General features: G+C 43.3%; 1 protein-coding gene across 2 annotated transcripts in view; it reads right to left on the reverse strand.

Moving 5' to 3' along the window:
• The window catches only part of REEP2 (receptor accessory protein 2), a 38,344-nt gene extending 19,898 nt beyond the window's left edge, over nucleotides 1–18,446 (reverse strand). For both annotated transcript variants that reach the window (XM_056864029.1, XM_056864021.1), the window contains exons 1-4: nucleotides 18,348–18,446; nucleotides 17,817–17,889; nucleotides 7,485–7,561; nucleotides 4,948–5,068 (exon numbers count right to left, since the gene is read on the reverse strand). In XM_056864029.1, coding sequence (XP_056720007.1) covers nucleotides 4,948–5,068; nucleotides 7,485–7,561; nucleotides 17,817–17,889; nucleotides 18,348–18,379 — 303 coding nt within the window. In that variant the 5' untranslated portion in view covers nucleotides 18,380–18,446. The remainder of the gene's footprint in view (nucleotides 1–4,947; nucleotides 5,069–7,484; nucleotides 7,562–17,816; nucleotides 17,890–18,347) is intronic.
• Nucleotides 18,447–19,071: the final 625 nt, after the last annotated feature.

The raw sequence follows: 19,071 nt of genomic DNA on the forward strand, positions 1-19,071 counted from the left end.
ACAACTCAAATCACTAAATTTAGCATGCAGTAGAGAAATCATAAGCAATACCCAGAAAATTTTATTTAATGACAGCATGGGTGCTAACACGGTAGATATTCCCCCATCAATAAGTCTGTCAGACTCAGAAGTAATGAGATACTTATTTCTGTTCCTCAGCTTGATTTGAATCTTACTTCTGATACTGGAAAAACCCACATGGAACTTGTCAGAAAACTAAGGGTGTATACTTCAATTCACTGAGTTCTGTTGTGCTAGATTCCAAAATAATTCCTAGAGTAGCAGCAGCTGTAACAAAATCATTCAGAATTTTAAGACAATCCTTATTCAGGCCACAAAAGTGCTATACACACAACCAAATGGAATTTCAGAGATTCTAGTAGACAACAACTTAATCAGCTGAAGACACACAAAGACTTGGCAGTGAAAAACATTTACCTGGCTATTATGAGGTTTTCCAAATGCATTGTTTTCCCTGGCTTGTAGGCTACTGGGAAGAGGGTATTTTCCCCACTTCCCCATAGCATCATGGTGCTTTTATAAGCTTCCAAGGTTTCCTTGGCTTTGCTGCATTCTTTCTAAAATCTGCTTTGCCATAATCTTTTTTTGGAAAGACAGCTCCCATGTGGACAGTAAAGTCCAGGTTTTTCCTGGCTCCACTCATATTGACACTTTTAAATATTTGTACTGGTAACTGACATATCAATATTATGGTATATTGATGTATCAATTACCAATTTTAAAACCATGAAAAAGCCTCCTGTGTGGAAGACTCCTAAGACATCAGATCCCCAGGAGAAAAATTCCAGATACCAGTGTAATATGGTTCACACAGGTAACTAAGGGCTCCGCCAATAGTGAGCTGCATATCAAAGACATGTGGCAAGAATATCTACACATGGAGTTGGATCCAGATAAGGATTTCCATGGGTGCAAGAATTTCCACCTGCAGGATGCAATTTTCCTACCTCTCCTCTCCCTGCAGCAGGCTGAAATACCCCCCATTATGTTTATGGGTGATAGTCAGGCTTCCATAGAAGGGGCGAGGTGGGAAACTCACTTCTCAGATAGTAGTCCTTGCACCTGAAAAGGCTAGCTTGGATCCAAGCCATGATGTCCCACACTGAGTATCTGAGTCCCTTAATGACTCTGAACTACAACTGACACTATGAAGTAAACTGGCTAAGTCAAAGCTGACCCTATCTGTAATGAGATACCATTTAGTGGAAAATCTATTTCCTTTAAAATGTTGGGTAAATGACCTGTAAAGGTAGTCCCCTGTGCAAGCACCAGGTCATTCCTGACCCATGGGGTGACATCACATCCTGACATTTCCAAGGCAGACTATGTTTACAGAGTGGTTTGCCATTGCCTTCCCCAGTCGTCTTCCCTTTACCCCCAGCAAGCTGGGTACTCAATTTACCAACCTCGGAAGGATGGAAGGCTGAGTAAACCTTGAGCCGGCTACCTGAAACCAACTTCTGTTGGGATCAAACTCAGGTCATGAGCAGAGCTTAGACTGCAGTACTGCAGCTTACCACTCTGCGCCATGGGGCTCCTATACTCTACTTTATATTCTAGTGACTGCTATAGATTATCTTAGTAAGCTCCCCTGTTCAGCACAAAGCTGTCATGATGTTAAGCATATGCAGATGTCAAAAGGAAACCTTACTGAATTCATGCCTTGAGTCTGTCAGTAAGCGTGTAGAGCTCAAGTCACAGAGCTGGACTAGAGGCTAAGAGACTGGGCTACAAAACGACAACTCTCTGGGTCAAAGATTACCTCTGCCATGAATTTACTAGGTAGGCAAGTCACAGTGTCTCAGCTCCAGCCCCACATTTGTAATGTGGGAATAATAGGGAACCTACACTTTATTGAAAAGGACAGCAGTAGTAGTTGCTAAAGCAGAGACAGCAGGAATCTTGGGAAATAATTACTATTCCAACAAAGCCTCCTTGCTATTGCCAGAAAAAAAAGGAGAAGAGAAATCCAGAGCTTCACAGCCCCAGAGACAAGGCAGCACAAGGTAGGCCAGCAGGTTAAGCATCTGGAGTTAGGATGTGGTGGTGAGTACTATCTATTCATAGTTTTATAAATATTAACTGAAGCTAAAACAATGGAGATAGAAAGGTTGCAGAGCTTTCCAGTGTTTTGCATTAAATGCCACAAGTGGTACTATCTGCTTGATGGCCAGCTGTCATGGTCATACCCTCTGTGCAATGAACTCCTGACTCTCAGGGAGCGAGTTCACTTCCTTGAAGCCAAGGTGATTGATGTGGAAGAACTGGGTCAGGCAGAGAGGTTTGAGGATGAGACCTTCAGGGATGTGGTACGGAGATCCAACTCCTACATTGACAGCACTTCTGCTGTTATGCAGAATGAAAGTCTTGAGTGAGGAGGACATCACACTGATCCTTGAAGTGATCATCGTTGAAGGAAACCATTCTTTGGGTGATGAATGGATGTCCTCTTGCAAGGATATGCTGGGGGGTGAGGGGTGGAGAGAATGGTCCCAATAGTGGGTAATTTGATAACTAGAAATATAGAAATGGGTTGGTGACCACATAATTTGCCTGATGCAAAGAAAGCAGATGTCATGTCCCACGTAAATAGGCTCTTAGGCAGTACAGGGAAGAAGCCCGTTGTCATACTGCACATTGGTACTAACTTTGGGAAATATAAGTGGGTGGTTATAGTTCTTGGTAGGTACAGAAGTCCAGTAATAAGCCAACATACTGGAGAAGCCTCTGGTTTGGGAAAACTCAGGTCCTGGGAATTATGAAGGAAATTTGTCAGATTGTCTTAGTGGGGACAGAGTAAAGATTCTCCCTGTAGCCTCACATTACCACTAGAAGGGTAAGTTAGAGTGAGAAGGCTAGGCTTAGTTCAAAGGTCAGCCAGATCTGGTTGGGTCTCCCCAATTTTAATGTGATACTGAGCCACTACACCATACTGACTATCCTTTCCTGATTGCATTTTGCAGGAACAGTCATGGTTTGAAAAACCATGTGTCCTTTGCAACTATTGTAAGGCAAGTGTGTCACACTCAAGTATCTGTAAAGGTAAAGCTCCCCTGTGCAAGCACTGGGTCATTCCTGACCCATGGGGTGACGTCACATCCCGACATTTACTAGGCAGACTTTGTTTACGGGGTGGTTTGCCAGTGCCTTCCCCAGTCAACTTCTCTTTATCCCCAGCAAGCTGGGTACTCATTTTACTGACCTTGGAAGGATGGAAAGCTTAGTCAACCTTGAGCCAGCTACCTGAAACCAACTTCTGTAGGGACTGAACTCAGGTTGTGAGCAGAGATTTTGACTGCAGTACTGCAGCTTACCACTCTGCGCCACGGGGCTCATCTAGTATCTGTACCACATTACAAAAAAGTATCAACAGTCACAGCACTCAGAGATGGAGAGTCAATGATCTATGAATCATGTACATCCTGCCAGGCTTATCAAAACCCACTGGTATCCCCAGAGAAAACACTGTATAGTTCATTTGATATAGCACAGCCCACAGAGTCACGTGTAGCAAATTCCCATTGTTTGGCATTGTGCCAATATATGTGAATTTTTCCCCTCTGAATTTCCAGACACTTCCTGCATCAAATTCTGTGATAACATAATAAATTGCTTTTATACTAGCCATTTAAGTTTGGAATTGCTACAACTCATTCACTTACTGGCTGCGTTCACACTCGCTCCTTGCTCCCCACCAAACCACAGTGGGGTTTGTGTGTGTGTTTTCTTTCTCTGAGCTTTCACACACATTTTTGTGCAGTCATCCACCTTCCAGCTTTTCCCTGGCTGCACGGCATTATTTCTAAAGCCTGCTTTGGTACTAACTTGCCAGGAAGATCATACTCAAAGTAAATTTTGGATCTGTGTGGACAGGAAAGCACTCCTGCCATTCCCCTGCTCCCAGGTTTGTTTTTAAGTCAGTAATGGGCATATTGTTATTCTATTAAAACACTATAGCAATATACCTACTAAAAATGGGGGGGGGGGGCAGAAATCAGCAAAAAACCTGCCAATGGCTGGGGTGGGGGAATGACAGACACAAGGGGAAAGCACATGTAGAAGCTCCTTGTTACAGCAGCCATGAGAGCAAAACAGGGAATTATCCCAGAGTAATTGCAAACTTGTAAATGGAAAATCCAGGTGATATGGCATTCCAGCCTTCTTTCTGTTTCTCCTCCCATCCTTCTTCAGTCCTTGTGGCAATTAAAAAAATGCAGCTTCAGTTCCAAGTTATCCAGTATGGTCAATACTGACTTCACTACCTCTGTTTCCCAAGGCTGAACACAGCATCCATGAATCAGTTGTTGATTATTTGTTCTTATTCAGGGAGTACTGCATTTCATTTTGCAAGCAAGCAGTTATAATTTTTCCAGTTTTTATTGTAACTTGGTAATAGTGCTAGAATATTCATTAAAAAAATAAAAAAAATAGAGTGGCTGTGCTTGCAAAGTGAAATGCGGTACTTTAATTTTCCCTTGAAAAAGGACGGATAAATAATTGAATCGCAACACCATGATTGGCCAGGAGATAACAGGAATTAAGTAATTAGACCATAAAGCAAAGAAACAAAAGGAAAACTGCAGGAAGAAGCACAACCCTTGGTAAATGGGATTTACTACAGATTAAACATACTGTAGGATTTTGCCCAGCCTCATTGTGGGATTTTGATGAATATACATTAAGAGCCTTATGGAACTTCACAAATAGACCTTTGCATCCTAATTGGGATATATGGGGTCTAATTCAATGTAATTAAAGTTAAGACTAACAAAGAACCATCAGGCTACAAATTAGTTCTTCTGTAGAAGCAGCCAACGCCATGCAATCATTATGAGAAGTAATAGTAATATCAAGGTCTTTACTGCAACAGAATCGAATGTCACCCAACTTCCAGGACTAGTAAACAGGGCAAGCGGAAGGAAGTACCTTCTCCTTATTGGAGAGCGTTGGGTGAACAAACTTCCTGTAGAGAACGCTGGAGCCCTTGGTGTAAGGAGAGAGCAGCCAGATCACAAATGCGATTTTCAACTCGAAATAAAAAGGAAACCTGAGAGAGATGGAAAAGGTGGAATCAAGCTCAGGTCAGAGACAAAGACTGACAGTACAGAGAACAGCACAGATGGGAGAAGCAAAGGGAAGAAGAGAGCACCACAGATGGAACAGAATCGACATGACAAGAGGCCACAGATGCCCTTACTGAAACTGACCTTCCTGAAATCTCATTTTAGTTACCTGCATAGGCTTGCTAAACCCATTCATAGGGTTATCCTTCACTCTTACAAATACAGAGCTATGTTCCAGCAGCAAGTACCATGTCTGTGGCAGCCATAAACTTTCAGGAACTGTATAAAGAATTGGCCCTGTGCCTGTGAATGTCTGACCTCTTCAACCAGCTTATCTTGTCCAGTAAAGTCTTCTAGACAAGTAAAACCTTATTACTGACAGATAGGTGTTCTAAACAATGCTACTGACCATTTAATGCACCTATCACTGTAGGATTACAGCATCAGTTCTACTCTAAACGCCTACTCCAGAGAAGCAAGTCTGCACAATACAGCTCAATATCTTCCTGGTACATACTGTTGAGCACAAATATTGAAGTATTATTTCACAAAGCTCAAGATATACACCACCTCGCCGACAGTGGGGTATGTGGGACAACCTTGGAGTGGCTGATCTTATTTCTTCAAGGTCGGGGACATAGGGTGGTGATGGGGGGTAGGTTGTCCTCCTAGTACCCCTTAGAATGTAGGGTCTTGCAGGGGACAATCCTTTCCCCAATGTTGTTTATCATCTATATGTGTCCCCCTTGCCCACCTAGTATGGAGTTTGGGGCTGGGGTGTCAACAGTACGCTGATGACACCCAGCTATATCTGATGATGTGTGTGTGTGTGTCCAAATTCTGCCCCAGAAATATTAGCCAGGTGTCTGGTGTAGTGGTGGGATGGCTGAAGCAGAGCCGACCAAAACTGAATCCATCAAAAACGGAAGTCCTGTGGCTCGGTCGGGGAGATGCGGGGTGGGACACCAGCTTCCAGCTCTTGACGGTGTCCAATTAACATCAACAGCAGTCGTCAAGAGCCTGGAGGTGATCCTGGATGCCTCCTGGTCAATGGAGGCATAGGTCACCAATGTGGCCAGAGTGGCATTTTACCATCTTTGTCAGATTAGGCTGTTGGCACCCTATCTCTCTCACCCTGACCTAGCCCTGGTGTTAAATGCAACAGTCACTTCCAGGTTAGACTACTGTAACTCACTCTATGCAGGGCTTCCCATAAGGCTGCTCTGGAAACTTCAACTGGTCCAGAATTCAGTGGTGTGGGTCCTTACAAGGACCCCTTGGAAGCACATATTCAACCAGTGCTCCACTGGCTCCAGATTGAGCACCGGATTAGGTTTAAGGTTTTGGTCTTAACCTTTAAAGCCCTAAACGATCTAGGACCTTCGTACCTGCGGAACCGCCTCTCTCGATAGACCTCCTAAAGAGCACTTCGCTCTGCTGGAGAGAACCTACTGGTGATCCCTGGCCTGAAAAGTATCTGGCTGTCCTCAACAGGTGCCAGGGCCTTTTCAGCCCTGGCCCCAGCCTGGTGGAACACTATGCCTAGTGAGATCAGGGCCCTGCAGGACCTGAAACAGTTCTGAAGGGACCGTAAGACTGAGCTGTTCCACCAGGCATATGGTTGAGAGCAGCAATGGTTTCCATTCTGCTGGCGTCCCTTCCCTTCCGTTTTGATTAAATGTTACTGTTAGCCGAGATCTCCCCTGGATGGCTGCCCAACATTGTTTTTATTGCTGATAGCCTGGCGATTCCGTTTAATTGATATCTTAACTGATGGAAAGTAATTTTCATATTTAATTATATTATTTATTATGTGCTATTCTTGTTGTGAGCTGCTCAGAGCCTGACTTAGTCAGGAATGGGCAGCATACAAATTAAACAAATAAATAAATAGAAATAAATGGGATGTAACAGTGAAAGAATCTACAATTTTGTTCAGAACTAGATCTGCTTAAAAATCACTCTTGGAAGAAAGGCTTCCACATTACTATATTTTGTTTCTGTTAGGATTTAGAGTTTGTTTTGTTTTTTAATTATCTATACATACAATTTTTCCAATAATTCTTGGAACTAGAATTCCCACACCCAATTATACTCTCTGTGTGTCCCTCAGAAGACCTTGAATTTTTTTCTTGGTGGGGAGGCAAGAAGAAGAGTAACTATGCATTTTTTGTCAAATTCACATTTTCAGTATATGAAGTATATTTGAAATATTATCGCAGACACAATAGATTATAGGCCTCCATTAGAAAACCACATTCACGGCTCTCAAAAACAGGGTTATCATAAAGCTGAAGTCCTTATTATATCTCAAAGCACAGCAGCCAATTCTAGAAGAATGCTTGAAAAAGGAAACTAACAGTTCCCCCTCTTCCCTTCTAAGACTGTCTGAGAACTTACCAAGAGAGAATAATATCTGTGAGTGTCTCTGCTGTAGTGAAGAAGGCAAACACGATCCAATACATCATCCACTTGACCTGCAGGACAGAAAATCCCATTAGAAATCAGCCAAGCATCAGGACCCACATTACAATAAATACTTGGTTGATGCCAAATCCATTAAGCCAATTCTGTACACTTATACTTAGTTTCATGTGTCAGCAATTCAAAGTTTCAAACCAACATTTGGTCTTTCTTAGATTTCCTTGTTCAATGTCTGGTTGCAAAGACTTCAAAGGAAAATTAAGTCCCATAAACAGAGCGTCTTTCCTCCCACAAAGAAATTTCTTCTTTGTCCCTATACACTATAGCTGTCCTGCTTTGTAAAGAGGACAGTTGAGATGTACATCATTGGAACCTCAGGACTCCAGTTGTTTACTAAGGGTACAACCCTTAGCAAACAATTGGAGTCCCGAGTTTCCTATAATGTACATCTCAACTGCTGCTTTTACACTATAATTCACATTTCACCTGTAACATTTGCACAAAGGGCATCAGGTGCAACTGGTTCTCAACAACTAACCACATTGTACTAAACAGAGATGGAAACCTTGCAAATCCTGGTGCTTCTGTTTGCCCAGCCTACCATATCAATTTTCCTATTCATTGCTCTTTCTACTGTCCTCAAATTCTGCTTGTTTTGAAAAATTGTTTGTAGGATGCCGATAACCTGGTTGTGTTTGCCACAACTGTATCATTCACTAAAATGTCCCAACAGCTTCTGCAATGAGACAACACAGGAAATAAAATAAATGCACTTACAAATCAACTTTGCCACCACTTAAAAATCCACAGTTCTCAATTAGAAAGTTCCAGGATGTCTACATTTTACTAAGGGCAGTTCAACTCCTCCAGAATAAGCTAGCAAGTGTAGATACAGAACGGGCTGCTAATAGCAGAACAGATCACCAAATACTAAATTAACTATTCTATCAAACTCAAAAATCAGAAGCCAGTGCCCCCTTCAGTCAGTATCATCATGAATATATCTTGCCATTGAACTGACACCATAAAGAAGCTATTTAAAAAGCACATCTTTTCCTAAACAGACTTCATTCAGGGGTTCACTTTATGGTTAAAAACAAATGTCTTGATTTCACACTGCCTACTCTGCCCAATATTTGAAAGCTATTAGTGCCAAGGAATATACCGTAATTCTTGGCAATATTTTGGGATGTTCAAACAGGTTTATTTCATCCATGCTGTCATAATTTCAGTCTCACATCTCTAAGGATACTTTCAGACTGTACAAGGTATACAATAATCAATACAGCTAATGCTAGTGATAACATATACAAGTATACATTTTATTTTTACTTCACTTATGACAAAGCATTGGTTTCCAAATTGTTCTGAGGAACTTTAGACTTCCTAGAAGAATATTAAGTGCTCTTCAGTAAGATCAGTCATGTCTGACAAGCACCCTGAAAGACAGCTTTTTCTCTACAGCCAAACTTTTGCTACAATGTGCCATCAACAAGGGAATTTTAAACATACCCAAGGGTGCATATTCTGTTCATGCAGGCCAAGCATCTGGGTCTCAGTATCGCCCTGAATGAACTTCCAGTATACCACAGAGTATGCCCCAGAATCCTCTGTGAAGGCTGAGATTTGATACCATATGGACAGATATTGCTCAGCTAATGAGGTTGAGAGCCATCACAGAGCATGCACACGAATGGACAGTCAAGCGTACACACTTGCACTGTGGCAGCTTCAGAAGGCTTTCCTCAGATGAGCAAAGCTATCATGATGGGGCATGGCAGGAGAGGCAATCGTGCAGGTATGTGGGTCCAAAGCCATTAAGAATCTTGTAGGTGACTACCAGAACCTTGGACTGAACCTTGTAACTGATCAGTAACCAACCGAATGTCTGTTGGGTGTGCCCTGACAGTAACAGTTGCAGCGTTCCGTGCCAGCTGGAGTCTCCAAGTTGTCTTACATAGCAGCTGGCCTATGTAAAATACATTGCAACAGTCTAGCACAATCCTGTGCAGTTACTCCAGTATAGGCCATTTAACTTCAGTGGATGTAGACTGGAGTAACTCTGCACAGCCTTGCACTGTCAGACTCTGAATTTAGAATAAAATATGTAAATAATATATGTACATAATTTATTCTCATTAAATATTTGTTCTTTTGCGTGGATTGGTGAAGTAAAAGGAGAACAGTGGAAGGTAGAAAAAACAACATATAAGAATGGGAGACAACATAGGAATGAAGTAAGGGGAAGGAACGTACTGGGCTAGCTTTTGAATCTTAACCCTTACATACAGCTTTACCAGATGAGAAAAAATTCTTGTAATGGTAATCTGGCAGAGGGCTACTTTTATTTTAGCAATAGGTCTGAATTAGCAACAGCCTGGCTTGTGACAGTTCCAGCTGCTGATTCAACTGCTGGCATAAATGTAACAAAACTGAACAGAAAGTCCTTTATTTTAGCTGCACACAAAATCTACTTATGATATATATGTGTGAAGGTCAGAGGGATATGAGAAAAAGATATTCAGAGAACAGTAAAAATTTGTTTATGTTTTTCAACCCTGTCCTTGGCTTTTTGATTCTACGCTCTCAAATCCTACAAACTCATTAAGAGCCAAAGGCACCACAGCAGATCAGAAATATGCATATTCCTGTGTAGAGGAAAGAAGGGGAGAAGCAGGAAAAAATCCAAACAGAACAGGAATGCAGCAGGAAAAAATCAGTTTACTGCTTCAAGCATTATTACAGTGGCATACTCTGTACGTATGTATAACAGTCTTGGGTTACTTACAGGGGCAGCATAGGATTTAATGTGCTCCATGACAACTTTTTGTCTGTCCTAACATGTTGCCGACCTGATAATATGGTAGGTTACACTCAGGGTTTGATCTCTTACTTAGAGAAGATTAAAATGATCCATAGGTGAAGGAACTGAAAAAGACTATGGTTGCTATGGATGGATAACCATCTGCTTACAATTGTACTTTCATATTTTTTAAACTCCTATATATCTATTTGTGTGTGGGGTGTGTGTGAACCAGTTACAATGACTGGTCTTTGAAGGCTGATGCATCCAGATGGTTTCCAAACTACCTTGGGCAAATTCCTTTAACTGATTGGCCAGCTGTCCTATCAACCCCCTATCCAGTTCCTGGAACACAGAGTTTACTCAAATGGTTGGCATGATCGTTCCTAGGTACATTCCCTGATCCTAGACTGCACACTTCCATGTGGTTTCTGGGGAAGCCGCAAGTAATGAAGCAGCTGGGATGATAGCTGAAGCCACCTTGAACTACAAGGAAAAGTGGGATATAAATGTTTTAATGTGTGTATAAGGTGCCGTCAAGTTGCAGCCAACTTATAGCAACCCCAGGTGGGGTTTTCAAGGCAAGTGAGAAGGAGAGGTGGTTTGCCATTGCCTTCCTCTGCAAAGCCTTCCTTGGAGATCTCCCTTCCAAGTACCAACCCAGCTTAGCTTCTGAGATCTGACGAGATCGGCCTATATTATACCATTTCACATCCCATAAATATTTTAACGAATAAATAAAAATAGAAGAGTACTTTCAACTTGGGCTGTCAATTCGGTTCGGTCCGAACTGAAAATCAACCGAATTTCCCCTGATTCGGTGATTTTCTGTTCGGACGGATCCGAACTCAAAACTGGCGGGCAACCGGGGGGGCCGAATTCAGCGAGTTCGGGAGTTCGCGAATAAATTCGGCAAATTCGGACCCCCTTCAGGGGAGCCCGCTGAAAGGCGCGGGCTGCCCTTTAAACTCATCTGAGCCTCCCAGCTGGGAGGCGCAGATGAGTTTAAATGACAGCCCGGGCTCCGCTGAAGGGGGGCAGGCTGCCCTTTAAACTCATCTGAGCCTCCCAGCTGGGAGGCGCAGATGAGTTTAAATGACAGCCCGCGCCTCTCCAGCGGAGCCCGCTGAAGGGGGGCGGGCTGTCGTTTAAACTCATCTATGCCTCCCGGCCGGGAGGCGCAGATGAGTTTAAAGGGCAGCCCGCCCCCCTTCAGCGGAGCCCGCTGAAGGCGGACGGGCTGTCATTTAAACTCATCTGTGCCTCCCGGCCGGGAGGCGCAGATGAGTTTAAAGGGCAGCCCGCCCCCCTTCAGCGGAGCCCGCTGAAGGCGGGCGGGCTGTCATTTAAACTCATCTGTGCCTCCCGGTTACACAGCCTGGATAACTTACAAGAACCACAACTTAAGTTCTTAAAATCATTTGCATCCATTCTGAGTTAATCACCATGGATCAAAGCCTACAATGCATGAACAGAATGTACTCACAAAAGTAGATTTCCCCACATTTCCAGTCCCCAACAGGAGCCTCTTTTGACCCATAAGAAGCTGACCCAGGCATAATTGAAAACAGCATGAACAAAAAGGCACTCAGGATAGCTCTGCAATGAGGAGGAAGCAGCAGAAGTTGCCCCTACTCACCACCTTGCAGACCCCCATTGGGTGGAAAGACAGCATAAAAAAAGTTTTAAGTAAATAAATAATGAATACTTTGCCAGCAGTACTATCAGTTTCCCTCTTGACATGTATCCATGATGGCTGGCAGTAAACAGCTGGGAAGTTAAGGCCTTCATGTTATCTATAGAAATATATAGAATCATTAAATTGGGACTACCAGGGTTATCTAGTCCAACCCCCTGCACAATGCAGGAAATTCACAACTGCCCCCCCAAACCCCCAGTGACCCCTACTCCATGCCCAGAATATGATGGGGGGTGGGGGTGTAAACCCTCCAGGATCCCTGACAAATCTGGCCTGGAGGGAAATTGCTTCCTGACCCCAAAGTGGTGATTGGCATTACCCTGGGCATGTAAGGAAGGGCCTAAGTTCACAGAATCGGCATTGCTGTCAGATGGCCATCTAGCCTCTGTTTAAAAACCTCCAAAGAAGCAGAGCCCTCCACCTCCCGAGGAAGCCTGTTCCACTGAGGAACCACTCTGTCAGAAAGTCCTTCCTAATGTTTAGCTGGAAATGTTATTGATTTAATTTCAACCCGGTGGTTCTGGTCCAATCTTTGGGGCAACAAAAAACAACTCCACGCCACCCTCTATATGACAACCCTTCAAGTACTTGGAGATGGTTATCATATCACCTCTCAGTCATCTCCTCTCCAAGCTAAAGTATTATCTGTGAAAAGAAGTAGTAGTGAAACTGAAGAAGCCACCCCTGGATTCTCAGAAGTTGAGCAATTAAAGGTCTGTGTCAAAACTCCATCTTTGGCCAAAGTTGAGATAGATAAGCATGCAAGAAAGAGGAAGAAAGAAATAGCAAAAGAAAGACATCCTGCTGGATAATACCATACTACCCCTGAATAGCTTTGGATAGACCTATCCTCCATGAATATTTCTAATCCTTTTAAATTGTTTAAACCAGTGATGACTGCCACATCTTGTAGCAGAAAATTAGACAATTATATAAATGCATAATACCGGCTATTGCATTCTCAACCTCTTTAATAGGTCTCAACATTGGATTTCCCTGTTTCAATGTTGTTGTTTTCAATCCCGAGTCTGATTTCTAGATAGTCACAGCCTCTTATAGATTAAGTTAGGAATTTTACTCACACCTGGGCGGCATAAATTACTTTATACTTATATTCAATCTCTTTTGATTTTGGATCTATTTCAGGCTTCAACTTAGAATTCAGGACTGAATCTGCTTTTGATGTCCTAGTGGGCAATCAGTTTTAGATCCTACTAGACCAGTTGCTTTGCAGTGGTTCCACTTCTACCTTGCAAGGTTTCAGAAGACAGACTATTATTACTCTTTCCTGTTGGTCTTGTCCTGCAGGGCTTCATAGGGTTCTATTCCACATCTACATGAAGCCACTGGAGAGGTTCATCTAGCAGGAGCAGACTACCACCAGTACTCTGATAACATTCAGCTCTATTTCTCCTTTTTACCAAACAAATAATTATTTGTATTATTTATTTATATCATGTACAGCCTGCCTTTCTCAAGGTGGATCACACAGCATGAGACCATTTAAATCAATAGGAATGGGACATCCAATAAACAATGTGATAAGGCTTGTATTGCAGAAATCTGAAAACAGAGTTGAAACCAAGCATAAGGATTAACACCAACATTAAATGATGCAGAAATTACATATAGCAACAGACAGTATGTACTGTACACAGTCCATAGTCCCTATTCCTTTACCAAATGACGCTTGCAGAAATCTGTAGTGCAGATGCAGAAATCCAGAGGATTTCTCCCATGTGTTAATAAGTACACAGCCCTGTAGACTCTAAGGCCATCAAGTTTTTAATAGCCTAGATTAAATAAATAACCTTAATGGGTTCCCATCGGGGATAAAGGCAGGGTACAAATGAATTAAATAAATACAAAATACCACACTTATTAAACATGGGGACACACAAAGAGGAGTGCATCCCCCTTCTTATGTACTACCTCTTATCTCTGAACACAGTAAAGGCACGTTAAAGACTTGAAATGCAAAGAATACAGTAACTTTGGTTCTCGTAGGTTATCTGGGCTGTGTAACCGTGGCCCGGATAACCTACGAGAACCAATGAACTCTGACCGTGAAAGCCTTTGACAATACAGTAACTGCATGAGTACAATTATGAAACCTCAATACCACTATAACCAGGGCTGGTTTTGTGATGGTACATACCAATACTGAGTACTGGCACCTGATATGGATCCAGCCATGCATGAACCTTGGCACATCCTGAACCACCACACCTGAGCCAGGTGGGAAGGAGCCCAGCCACTGCCACCCTGTGAGCTGAGTGGGGCGCCACCTGTTCTTTTCCTCCTTTGTGGAGTGGGGGCAGGGAGGGTAATGGCAGGCCAGATGAGTCGAGGCCCCAGGCAGGCAAGGAGCTACTGCTGCCCTGCAAACTGGATGGGCAGAGAAGCTGGCAGGTCACTTTCTTTACCGCTCTCCCTCCCACCCTTGCTGGGTACAATAATTGAAATTTCTTCTCCCTATAGCAAAAGGTTTGAGTAAAATTTCTGAGCTCCTTCTTAAGGGTTGTTTATACATGGGTACTTTCACTCAACTTCGCCCCCTGTCTGTCTCAGTTGTTCCTTGGAGTTATGCATGAGTTTTCCGTCCATTAGAGATGACCTTGCTGCCAGCCCTCACAAATCCCGGGACTTCCCGTTCCTCTGTTAACCTGATGCTTCCATCTCCCCTAAACTCAGCCCGGGCAAAATCCCCGTGCATAAGGCAAAATGAGGGACATGCAAGTTTGGTTTCTCTCACAGCCAATTACAAAGCAGCGTGTAAAGAGGTGGGGATTCATATGCTTCTTGCTTCCTCAGAGCTCTTTCTGAGCAGAAGAAAAGCTTTTTAAAACCAACGCTTGGATTTCTCCTCCCCCCTCCTTTCAGATTGCTCTGTTTTTTGTTCTTAAAATGCTTTTTTATGCAGCAATTGGGTTTTGCGGGGGGGGATTTTCTCTCACAGTAAGCACTACAAAGGAAGCCAATTACAAGGCAACATTTAAAGGGGTGGGGACTTGATTTGAGATTGGAGACTGCTGGTGCATAGATTCCCAACAGGAAAGTGTGGGTCCAGTGAGCAACGATCCTCAGGTGAAACTCCCATGCATAAACGACCAAGGAATCTTTTACAATTAGAGTTGCTAACTTTTCAACAATCCCCTGCTGCTACGTCTTTAAGACCAGCTTGCTCTGCAGACATTAAATGCTGATTTCCACACTGTTAAAGGCTGTGCCTGCTTTCTGCAGATCAATCTTTTATTGGTCAGTTGGCAACTCTGCAGATAATCAACAATAGAGGAGTTTACTGTACATTTGGAAAAGTAGTAATAAAATCAGAATGTCCCCAGATCCCTTCTCATCACTGCTTTGAATACCTAGATAACTTTGAGATTAGGTAAACCACATCTTCTCAGTCAAGACCACTGTTTCCACTCTAGTAATACTGATCTACTTTGCAGGGTTGTTGTAAGGATTACCAGATAATGGTTTGTATCCAACCACATCATTAAGAAAAATTAAGTACCCTTTTTTTAAGACAGACCAGCAACCATTTCCCTCATCTGCTGCAGCCTAATGAGCTCTCCAAAATGGTGGTGAAAACACAGATGCTGAAGATTAGATTCATTCAATAAGTATAGCTGTCCTCCAGTAAATCAGTAGAGATGTCCCCTAAGAACTCTGCATGATGGAACCCAACTAGATGTTTAATAAATTCTCCTGGTAGAGATTTTCAAAAGCAATCAATGTCACAATTTTCCTACAACTGAAGTTTATGAAAAATTGTGAAAGTCCCAATAACAGTTTACTCAAGATTAGTTAACTTGTTACATAAAGGAAGACATTTTCTTTATTTTATACAGTGAAGCATACAGCAGTAAAATGCACAAGTAAAAACACAAACACTATTCTTAAAATTAATCTGCCCCTCATCTCATTTATTTACTTCCCAATTTTCATACATCTCCAAAATGCCACTTTTCATTCCCCTGACTGGGAAGGACAGCCATGAAGAAGCTAGAAAAGATTCTTAAGTATAAGAATGTGTCACTGGCAACCAAGATCAAGTTAATTCATGTCATAGTCTTCCCTATTACTACGTATGGATGTGAAAGTTGGACAATGAAGAAAGTTGAGAGGAAGAAAGTAGATTCCTTTGAAATGTGGTGTTGGATGAGTTTCACAGATACCGTCGACTGCCAAAAAGACAAATAAGTGGGCTCTAGATCAAATCAAGCCTAAACTCTCCCTATAAGCTAAAATGAGGCTATCATACTTTGGTCACATTATAAGAATACAAGAGTCACTGGAAAAGACAATAATGCTAAGAAAAGTCGAAGGCAGCAAGAAAACATGAAAAGATCCAACATGTGATGGATTGACTCTATAAAGGAAGTCGCAGCCCTCAGTTTGCAAGACCTGAGCAATGATGTTAATGATAGGACGTTTTGGAGAACATAGATTCACAGGTCGCCATAAGTCAGAAGTGACTTGACACTACTTCACACAAGCACACTCCCTTTCTAATGACTTGAATTGTATTGCCTGAGCACTGAATTCTAAATATATTGTTGGATTTTCACAAGTGATAGATAACAGTGGTCTCTGAATTTTTATTTATTTATTACTATTACACATTTTTTAGAACTGGCACAATCTACATTCATAGCATCACTTGTGAAAATGTCCTATTATTCTAGATGACAACACTAGTATAACTTCTGGTAAATGCCAGTCTGTGGAATGCCCTTTCTCAGTAGGTAAGATTGGTACTGCCTCTATAGGCCTTCTGGTCCTGACTGAAGACTTGTCCAGGCCTTTGAACTGAATTAAATTCTGAGGATGGCACTGTTGTTGAAATCCCCATATGTTGCAATTTTACTGTTGATTTTTAATGTTTTGAATTTTATGAGACACCTTAGTCAATTTAGATTTAACAATTGTATTATAGACCTGTGTAAGCATTGAGTAATCTAAGCATCACATGTGTTTTATGTAATATGAGGCTGTTTACATTTTATCTTCTTGATCATCTTGAGGACCCTGTTAGGGGGAAAGACCAATGGCAAACCACCTCCAAATGTCTCTTGCCTTGAAAACCCTACAGGGTTGCCATTAGTCAGCTGTGACTGGACAGCAAAAACAAAACAAAACCCTAAAATAAATGGGAACCACTGAAGCTGTAACAGAAGTGAAGGGTATTTTAATTACATTAAAAACTTTTCAGCCTCTCACATTATCTTTGGTATGAAAAATTTTGAATGTACAAAATTTACTTTATAAAATTGATAGCAAATCCATCTTCATTCACATTTCAACCTCTTTGTGCTTTGTGTGACCTATCATTAGAAGAATGTTATTGATTTTCCAGACTAGACTGCACTAGCTGTAACCTTTACAGCTAAAGCAAATCGGTGGTGACATCACCAAGGATATGTAAGTGATAAAAAACGGTTATTAAGTCACTTGCAAAAACACCCGAAGAAGCGCCAGAATAAATTTTCACATGTGATGCTTAGATCATTCAGCACTTACAAAGATCTGTAATGCAACTGTTAAATCTAAATTGACTAGGGTGTGGATTCAGTTTGCCTTCTACTACTTTACCCACATAAACAGTATTGGCAAAAATTATGCAAGATGCTCAAATGTGCTTTTGAATATTCCATCTGAAAGGGGTCTCAGAAACCACAGCATTGTTTTGGAACACAACCCCAGTTATCTGCCTAGATGCAGTCTATATGCTCAGTCTCCATGGAGGGGAAACACGAAGGCCTTTAAAGCAAGGGTGTGGTAACTTGCTCACACTTACATATTCCTTCACATTTTTCGTCTTCACGGCCTTGTAGGAAGAATAGGCAGGGTACAAAGTGCCAAAGACCAAGCTGGAATAAGAGGAAAACAAAGGGGGGGGGGGAGAGCGAGAGAAGCCTGTGAGCTTTTGCAGGGCTGGGCTACAGACCCCACAAGCCTTGGCTCCTTCTAAAGGGCCAGGGCTCTTCTCCTCCATGCAGACACGCGGGCAGGCCCCAGAGGATCGAAAGATCCTTCCTTTTGCACACCTGAAGCCGCCCTTCCTGCCAGGCTGATGCAGATCAAAAGCCATGAAAGAGGGCGGGGGGGGGGGCAGCACCGGTCGTCACCTGTGTGGGTCAGGGGTGGGGGGCAGAGAGAGGAGCTGAGCGGCCAAAGAGGGACACCAGCGGCCCCCCACCGCCGTGACAGGACGCGAGGGAAACCCCGGTCAGAGGCCCCCAGCCCCATCCCCGTCTCCATCCCGTTGCCTAGCAACCGGCAAGGAGCAGGCCTCCCCGCCCCTGCCCCCCCGCGACGGCGCGCTTACACCACCAGCCGAGAGATGATCCAGGACACCATGGCGAGACCGAGGCTCCTCCGGTGGCCAGCGGGGACGAGGGAGGCGGCTTCGGCCACCGGCGGCAGCGAGAAAGGGGAGCGCGCTCTTAAAGGGCAGGTTTCTGCAGCAAGCGAGGCCCCGCCCCCTTTCCTTAAAGGGGAGGAGCCCCCGCCGAGTCGGAGGAAGCGGCGGAGCATCACAATACGCTGGTCAGTGCGGACGCTGGGCGGACACGCGCGGTACCCCCTCCCAGGCCCTGGCCCTCTGCTGGCACAGCAGCCACTGACGGGCAGAGCCCCTCCCGGGACTGGCTCCCTTGCAGCAGGCCCAAGGCCCTCATGAGGCAGCCTGGGAAGTCCTAGGGGAAAGGGGGACACCGAATGCTGGAATGCCCTGGCAGGCTTGGGAATACCCACCGCTGTATAGGTGCATCAGAATGGGTATTCAGACATTTCTGTGTATTTTTACTACCCTAAGGTAGGAACAAATCCGTTCTTATTGTTATACGGCACAGCCCTTTGTTGATGGCAACTGGCTGGGATCAGTCTCGCACAGAATAAGGCGGCGGCTATTCACCCACACCTAGCAGTGCGTTTCTCAAATCATAACCTTCAGTTGTAGCATCACTGCAATGTGCAAGAAAGGGGGGGTGGGGGTGGAAGAGTAATTAAAAGGTTATCTTCCCCAAAAACTTTACAGAAAGCATCGTCGG

This window comes from Euleptes europaea, chromosome 1, assembly GCF_029931775.1.
Source record: "Euleptes europaea isolate rEulEur1 chromosome 1, rEulEur1.hap1, whole genome shotgun sequence".
Lineage (NCBI taxonomy): Eukaryota > Metazoa > Chordata > Lepidosauria > Squamata > Sphaerodactylidae > Euleptes > Euleptes europaea.